At 44.4% G+C, this 9,367-nt stretch overlaps 1 protein-coding gene across 2 annotated transcripts in view; it reads right to left on the bottom strand.

The window, feature by feature from the left end:
- Nucleotides 1–1,271: 1,271 nt before the first annotated feature.
- LOC142741644 (interferon-induced GTP-binding protein Mx2-like) overlaps nt 1,272–9,367 on the bottom strand; it is a 61,405-nt gene continuing 53,309 nt past the window's right edge. For both annotated transcript variants that reach the window (XM_075850996.1, XM_075850998.1), the window contains 2 exons: nt 7,783–7,995; nt 1,272–1,869 (listed from right to left, as the gene is read on the bottom strand). In XM_075850996.1, coding sequence (XP_075707111.1) covers nt 1,648–1,869; nt 7,783–7,995 — 435 coding nt within the window. In that variant the 3' untranslated portion in view covers nt 1,272–1,647. The remainder of the gene's footprint in view (nt 1,870–7,782; nt 7,996–9,367) is intronic.

Raw genomic sequence — 9,367 nt, 5'->3', positions numbered from 1 at the left:
TCAAGGCCTGTTTCACTGTGGCGGGGGGAGTCCTTGAGGTCAGTCAGTACAAAATGGTGGGGGGGTCGCATCGGGGGTATGCGTCCCCCAAAAAAGGTACATGGTTGAAGACTTCATCGGGTGTTATCCCTTTGAAGTGGTCTTCTGGTGGTTGGAGCCATCTGCAGAGGTGAGCGGTGCCTCCGAGCTGGTTTACGGCTGGAGGTAATTGGTTGGTGGTGGTTGCAGATGGCTAACTCGGGGTGTTTAAAAAGGAATATCTAAAATGGCTTCAAGGTCTTCCCCTGCTCGGATTAATGTTAACGTTAAATTGTTATTTATGATTCTGACCCATGTTGGGTCATGTGAATTATTAGAAGGAATTCTCTGGTTGGATTCCTAATTAGTTATCCGAATGGTTCGGATTTAAATGGTATTTTATAAAACTGTGAAGTTAATAAACGGCTGCTGTGGCCATTTCACATCCAACCTCGGTGTCACGTGTCTTTTCTAAAGGTGGGGGTGGAGGGATAGGAAGGGATAAGTGAAGGTTCACTAACACACGACTCTACTTAGGCAGGTCATGTGGGTGTGTGGCAGTATCTACAGAGGACACAGGCATTAACTAGGGGTGTGTGGCATTATCTACAGAGGGCACTGTGGCAGTATCTACAGAGGGCACTGTGGCAGTATCTACAGAGGGCACTGTGGCAGTATCAAAGGAGGGCACTGTGGCAGTATCTATAGAGGGCTCTGTGGCACTATCTAAAAAGGGGCTGCCCAATCTTGACATTTGTGTGTCTGCCAAATGCTGCCAATTGAGAAACCCGGACTGCATTTAGCGACACTTATACTGGAAAACTGGATTGTTGAAATATACACGTGGAGAAAACACAGAAATTTCCGTTAAGTTTAAACCTAGCGCTATTATTCTAGTAATGTAGTATTATTATTATAGTAATATAGTGTTATAGTAGTTCAAATAACTAATTGATTAACAATAATTTTGTATTGTATCAAATTTGGAAGTAATGCGGCCCGTCAACTTCACATTTTTTCTATATGTGGCCCACTTACCCGGCCGAGTTTGAGACCCCTGGGTTAAACTATGTTTTTCCTAAAGCCCCATGTCAAACATTTATGGTTAAAAACATGCTGCATCGCTAAATTACTAGAGCCAGATTATAGAGAGGGTAAAAGGGGCAAATGCTCCTGGGACCCTTATCATACTCCTCAATATCATCCACGGCAGGGCTCAACTACTAGGCATTCAAGATTTGAAAGACGTTTATTAATTGGTCTTCTAGTGAAAGTACCACAATTCTACATAGGAAAAAAAGGCTACAAAATTATGCACAGTATATGTTTTTTCTGAATTTCCTGGAGAGTGACCGTACAGGTTTGGCCACTTTTCCGCTGCAAATTGTAGACAGGGTACATCCATTCTCTGTCTGACATAGAGCCGTGATTATATGAAAAATGTGTGGCCGATGCAACTGAGAGTGAACATAGGAGCTGTACACACTGAGCAGTACACAAATGAAAAAGGGGAACGGAGATTGAGCCCAAATTACCCGCCAATTGCGCCATTAGAAAAAAAGTTGATTAACGGGGCATATTTTCCTATAGGATAAAAGCAAAAAAGGTTAAATGATCCTTCATATTGATTCAAAATTTTTGTAAACGTTCACGGGCAAGCTTGAGTCGCTGAATCTGATCCTTCAGCTTCTGTCTCTCTCCTGACAAGCCGTCTTTTTCTTCAAGTAAGTCAGTCCTGTTTCTTTCTTCCAGTAGACGGATCATTCGATAGTGTAGATCGACCTTAAACTCGTATAGAATGTAATGCTGAATGATAAGAGGGACTTGATTTGACAAACGAGTGGTGGTGTTCTGGAAGAGAAAAACATGCCGATGATGATAAATGTTCTTATCCTCAGTTATATAGTGTTAACATATCATAATGCCTGTTTAAAAATTAGTAGCACATGTCAATACAACTTTAATATATGTTATAAGGGGATTGTGGCCACCTGTAGGCCCGATCGAATATTGCGGAAGGGTCAGGGACTGCAGAAGGTAACACTTCTCAGAAGAGCATTTAGAAGATCTGGGCCTGGTAGTGCGGTTTTTGGAGAACTGTGTTATTTTAAAATTACCATCGTCTCTTATGTTGTGTATAGTAAGAAGAGGCTTTGAGCTACGATTTAAAGGATGAGTGTCGCAAATTTTTTTTTTTTTATATAAATTTGATTTTAGTGTGTTATTAAAATACATTTTATTTATTTGTGTGTTTGTGTTTTACTTTTTTATTTTTTCAAACTTTTACTTCACTATGGGGGCTGCCATTTTTTTTTTCATCTCTGTATGTGTCGATTAACGACACATACAGACATGGAATACGGCACATACATCCCCATAGAGAATGCGAACGGGAGCCGTTCCATTCACTATGGTGTACGCCAACTGTGCATGCGCCGCTCCCACACAGTCCAAAAGAAAAGCGACATCCGGCGCCATTTTCATGTGGACCGGAAGCCGCGGCCGGACAGTAAGATGACTACTTCCGGTCGCGGCTTCTGGAAATGTGATTAGAAGCAAGCACTAGGAGCGGAGGGAGCGGACGGAGTGATGGGAGCAGCGGCGGCGGCAGGAGCAGGTAAGTTATGTTTGTGTTTTACTGTGTAATTACCACTGTATGTAAGCATACTACACTGTGTATTCGCTCAAAAAATGGCGGCACACAGTGTAGGAGGTTTGAACATTCAACCTCCTCCTTTCTCCTGGCACTAGCCAGGATGAGGGAGGGGGGATTCTGTGAGCTCACTAGAGCTAGAGCGTGTGTATCTACACCAAATTTGCAGCAAAACACCTATTGGTACAGACAGGAAGCAATCTTGCCAATGAATGTAACGCAGTGTAGCAGACAATGCTATATTTGAGACAAGATCATTATATGAAACCAAGTATGACTTGGTGCATTGACCCTCAATAACTGATATATAACCTATAGAGTTTGGGGTACAATTAACACAAAAAGGTGTGGCAGAGAAAATATATACATTTTATTAGCATATATCACAAACAATTAAAAAATGAGTCATACAGAGCATGAAATAAAAACGTTCAAAAATCGCAGGGAATGCAGGTACAAAGAAAATGGGGACAAAATCTAGTGGGTGTAGCAACCAGACTGATTACTTTGTTGTATGGTCTGCACAGAAGTCCAAACTCATGTTTTGTAAAAGGCAACAATGTGCAATGACACGGTCACCACCCCCGGACGAAGGCATCCCGCCGAAACGCGCGTCGGGTTTGACGGTCTCTCATCGCAGGGATATCATCAGTATCATGGGTATGTTATTTAACTCATTTCTCCCATGCTGCTTGTGTTTACCATAACAATTACTTTTGAGCAATATTCATCTTTACTCTCTAGCTTCCCAAGCAGTTATATGGGTGATTGAGTTTAGCTACAGACTTGCACTTTGTCCATTACTTTACATTAGTGTCATTGCACATTGTTGCCTTTTACAAAACATGAGTTTGGACTTCTGTGCAGACCACCATACAACAAAGTAATCAGTCTGGTTGCTACACCCACTGGATTTTGTCCCCATTTTCTTTGTACCTGCATTCCCTGCGATTTTTGAACGTTTTTATTTCATGCTCTGTATGACTCATTTTTTAATTGTTTGTGATATATGCTAATAAAATTTTTATATTTTCTCTGCCACACCAAATTTGCAGCATAAAGTAATGCGGTTGCTTCACCACATGCCAATGTTGCAATTTTGGGAATTGCTCCCTCTAGTGACCAGCACATGGAAATGTTATAAATTAGAATCTAATTTATAATATTTCCTGACTTGTGAAAAAATAAACAAAAAAATAAGACAATGTCTAATCATGTAAATACGAACTGTTAAACTAAAAAAAAAAAACATCCCCTTTAAAACATTCCCTTTAAAAGCTCGCAAGTCAGGAAGTGAATCCTCTGTATGCTACAAACTGCTCCTACCCTCACTGACAGCTCCTCTATACTACACCATACACGAGAGCTGACAGATCCTCTATACTACACCACACAGGAGAGCAGAAAGCTCCTCTATACTACACCACACAGGAGAGCTGACAGATCCTCTATACTACACCACACAGGAGAGCGGACAGCTCCTCTATACTACACCACACATGAGAGCTGACAGATCCTCTATACTACACCACACAGGAGATCTGACAGATCCTCTTTACTACACCACACAGGAGAACTGACCGCTCCTCTATCCTACACCACACAGGAGAGCTGACAGATCCTCTATACTACACCACACAGGAGAACTGACAGATCCTCTATACTACACCACACAGGAGAACTGACAGATCCTCTATACTACACCACACAGGAGAGCTGACAGCTCCTCTATACTACACCACACAGGAGAGCTGACAGCTCCTCTATCCTACACCACACAGGAGAGCTGACAGATCCTCTATACTACACCACACAAGAGAGCTGACAGATCCTCTATACTACACCATACATGAGAGCTGACAGATCCTCTATACTACACCACACAGGAGAGCTGACAGCTCCTCTATACTACACCACACAGGAGAGCTGACAGATCCTCTATACTACACCACACAGGAGAGCGGACAGCTCCTCTATACTACACCACACATGAGAGCTGACAGATCCTCTATACTACACCACACAGGAGATCTGACAGATCCTCTTTACTACACCACACAGGAGAACTGACCGCTCCTCTATACTACACCACACAGGAGAACTGACAGATCCTCTATACTACACCACACAGGACAGCTGACAGATCCTCTATACTACACCACACAGGAGTGCTGACAGCTCCTCTATACTACACCACACAGGAGAGCTGACAGATCCTCTATACTACACCACACAGGAGAGCTGACAGCTCCTCTATACTACACCACACAGGAGAGCTGACAGATCCTCTTTACTACACCACACAGGAGAACTGACCGCTCCTCTATCCTACACCACACAGGAGAGCTGACAGATCCTCTATACTACACCACACAGGAGAACTGACCGCTCCTCTATCCTACACCACACAGGAGAGCTGACAGATCCTCTATACTACACCACACAAGAGAGCTGACAGATCCTCTATACTACACCATACATGAGAGCTGACAGATCCTCTATACTACACCACACAGGAGAGCTGACAGCTCCTCTATACTACACCACACAGGAGAGCTGACAGATCCTCTATACTACACCACACAGGAGAGCGGACAGCTCCTCTATACTACACCACACATGAGAGCTGACAGATCCTCTATACTACACCACACAGGAGATCTGACAGATCCTCTTTACTACACCACACAGGAGAACTGACCGCTCCTCTATACTACACCACACAGGAGAACTGACAGATCCTCTATACTACACCACACAGGACAGCTGACAGATCCTCTATACTACAACACACAGGAGTGCTGACAGCTCCTCTATACTACACCACACAGGAGAGCTGACAGATCCTCTATACTACACCACACAGGAGAGCTGACAGCTCCTCTATACTACACCACACAGAAGAGCTGACAGATCCTCTATACTACACCACACAGGAGAACTGACAGCTCCTCTATACTACACCACACAGGAGAGCCGACAGATCCTCTATACTACTCCACACAGGAGAACTGACAGATCCTCTATACTACACCACACAGGAGAACTGACAGCTCCTCTATACTACACCACACAGGAGAGCTGACAGATCCTCTATACTACACCACACAGGAGAGCTGACAACTCCTCTATACTACACCACACATGAGAACTGACTTCTCCTCTATACTACACCACACAGGAGAGCTGACAGATCCACTATACTACACTACACAGGAGAGCGGACAGATCCTCTATACTACACCACACAGGAGAGCTGACAGATCCCCTTTACTGCAGCACACAGGAGAACTGACAGATCCTCTATACTACACCACACAGGAGAGCTGACAGCTCCTCTATACTACACCACACAGGAGAGCTGACAGATCCTCTACACTACACCACACAGGAGAACTGACAGATCTTCTATACTACACCACACAGGAGAGCTGACAGATCCTCTATACTACACCACACAGGAGAGCTGACAGATCCCCTTTACTGCAGCACACAGGAGAACTGACAGATCCTCTATACTACACCACACAGGAGAGCTGACAGCTCCTCTATACTACACCACACAGGAGAACTGACAGATCCTCTATACTACACCACACAAGAGAGCTGACAGATCCTCTAGACTACACCATACATGAGAGCTGACAGATCCTCTATACTACACCACACAGGAGAGCTGACAGCTCCTCTATACTACACCACACAGGAGAGCTGACATATCCTCTATACTACACCACACAGGAGAGCGGACAGCTCCTCTATACTACACCACACATGAGAGCTGACAGATCCTCTATACTACACCACACAGGAGATCTGACAGATCCTCTTTACTACACCACACAGGAGAACTGACCGCTCCTCTATACTACACCACACAGGACAGCTGACAGATCCTCTATACTACACCACACAGGAGTGCTGACAGCTCCTCTATACTACACCACACAGGAGAGCTGACAGATCCTCTATACTACACCACACAGGAGAGCTGACAGCTCCTCTATACTACACCACACAGGAGAGCTGACAGATCCTCTATACTACACCACACAGGAGAACTGACAGCTCCTCTATACTACACCACACAGGAGAGCCGACAGATCCTCTATACTACTCCACACAGGAGAACTGACAGATCCTCTATACTACACCACACAGGAGAACTGACAGCTCCTCTATACTACACCACACAGGAGAGCTGACAGATCCTCTATACTACACCACACAGGAGAGCTGACAACTCCTCTATACTACACCACACATGAGAACTGACTTCTCCTCTATACTACACCACACAGGAGAGTGGACAGATCCACTATACTACACCACACAGGAGAGTGGACAGATCCTCTATACTACACCACACAGGAGAGCTGACAGATCCCCTTTACTGCAGCACACAGGAGAACTGACAGATCCTCTATACTACACCACACAGGAGAGCTGACAGCTCCTCTATACTACACCACACAGGAGAGCTGACAGATCCTCTACACTACACCACACAGGAGAACTGACAGATCTTCTATACTACACCACACAGGAGAGCTGACAGATCCTCTATACTACACCACACAGGAGAGCTAACAGATCCCCTTTACTGCAGCACACAGGAGAACTGACAGATTCTCTATACTACACCACACAGGAGAGCTGACAGCTCCTCTATACTACACCACACAGGAGAGCTGACAGCTCCTCTATACTACACCACACAGGAGAGCTGACAGATCCTCTACACTACACCACACAGGAGAGCTGACAGATCCTCTACACTACACCACACAGGAAAACTGACAGATCTTCTATACTACACCACACAGGAGAGCTGACAGATCCTCTATACTACACCACACAGGAGAGCTGACATCTCCTCTATACTACACCACACAGGAGAGCTGACAGATCCTCTATACTACACCACACAGGAGAGCTGACAGCTCCTCTATACTACACCACACAGGAGAGCTGACAGACACTCTTTAAAGGGATTTTACTATAATTGACTTTTATGTCATAAACAGGTACATTGTGGGTCCTACATTTGGACAGATTTTTTTATTACTTTTTTCATTGATATTTAGAAATTCTGTATAGAGATGACGTACCTTAAAATATGCCTCCAAATGACAGGTCAGTTCATTCATTGACAGTTTCCTCTGATCATTCTGGACATTTCCCCTGTCTGCAGATCGTATAGATGTCAATGCTTCACAATACAGACTGTCCTGGCAATATATGATCTTCTCCATTTTGAATTGTAAACGGATTATCCCCTCAGCCTCCTTTTTCTGCTTAAGAGAAATATCTTCAATGTTGTCCTTGGTACCCAGAATAAAAGAGAGTGCAAACATGAAACACAAGTGGGAATAAGCACAATTTTCTTAAAATACAATGTATACAGAATCAAGAGCTCCAGAATGATTCCAATATATTTGTTACACCTCCAATTCTTTCCATTTCAACAAATTGACATATGGTACCACAATTATAAGAATATCCTGAAGGCAGGGGCGTAGCTAAAGGCTCATGGGCCCCGATGCAAAGGTTCTTCTTGGGCCCCCCCAAAAAAAACTTCTCAGGGCCGATCGCCCCCAGCTTTCAGCTGCATCGTTGGGTTTCCTAAGTGATCCAACAATGCAGCACTAGCAGCCGGGGGCGTCACTAGGGACATAAAACATCAGGGGGAATAGCCCCAATACATATGTGCCCCCCCCCCCCCCCCAAAAAAAAATAAAAATAAATGTGTGCGTATATGAATATGTGCATATATATATATATATATATATATATATATATATATATACATGAGACAGCATATCTATAGCACTACGACCCTAAAGCTATGAATAAGATTAGATGCAGCGGTTTAGCAGACAGTGTCACACATTATAGGATTAGATACAGTGGCTCAAGAAACAGTATCACACATGATAGGATTAGACACAGTGGCTCAGAAGACAGTATCACACATGATAGGATTAGATACAGTGGCTCAACAAACAGTATCACACATGATAGGATTAGACACAGTGGCTCAGAAGACAGTATCACACATGATAGAATTAGATACAGTGGCTCAAGAAACAGTATCACACATGATAGTATTAGATACAGCGGCTCAGCAGACAGTATCACACATGATAGGATTAGATATAGGCAGGGGCGTAGCTAAAGGCTCATGGGCCCGGGTGCAAGAACTCAGCTTGGGCCCCCCTACCACTCCCCAACACCACCATCATCATCAGACCCCTGCGCGCGCCTATGCCCAGACGCCTTGCCCAACAGTCCCCATAGTATAATGCCCCCCACACTGTATAATGCCCCATAACGTATAATGCCCCCCATAACAGCCCCATACAGTATAATGCCCCCCATAACAGCCCCATACAGTATAATGCCCCCCATAACAGCCCCATACAGTATAATGCTCCCCATACAGTATAATGCCCCCCATAACAGCCCCATACAGTATAATGCTCCCCATACAGTATAATGCCCCCCATAACAGCCCCACACAGTATAATGCCCCAATATGTGCATAATAGAAAAATAGCATAATTACTTACCTATCCCCGTTCCCACGTCGGGTTCCCAGATTGTGTCGAGCCGCTCAGGGCACAGGGAATGCTGGATCAAGTAGATGTCAGCTCCTTGCTCCAGGATTGAATGGAACCGGGACCTCGGTGAGTG

Source organism: Rhinoderma darwinii, chromosome 2 (assembly GCF_050947455.1).
Source record: "Rhinoderma darwinii isolate aRhiDar2 chromosome 2, aRhiDar2.hap1, whole genome shotgun sequence".
NCBI lineage: Eukaryota > Metazoa > Chordata > Amphibia > Anura > Rhinodermatidae > Rhinoderma > Rhinoderma darwinii.
This window is presented reverse-complemented; position numbering and strand designations above follow the sequence as displayed.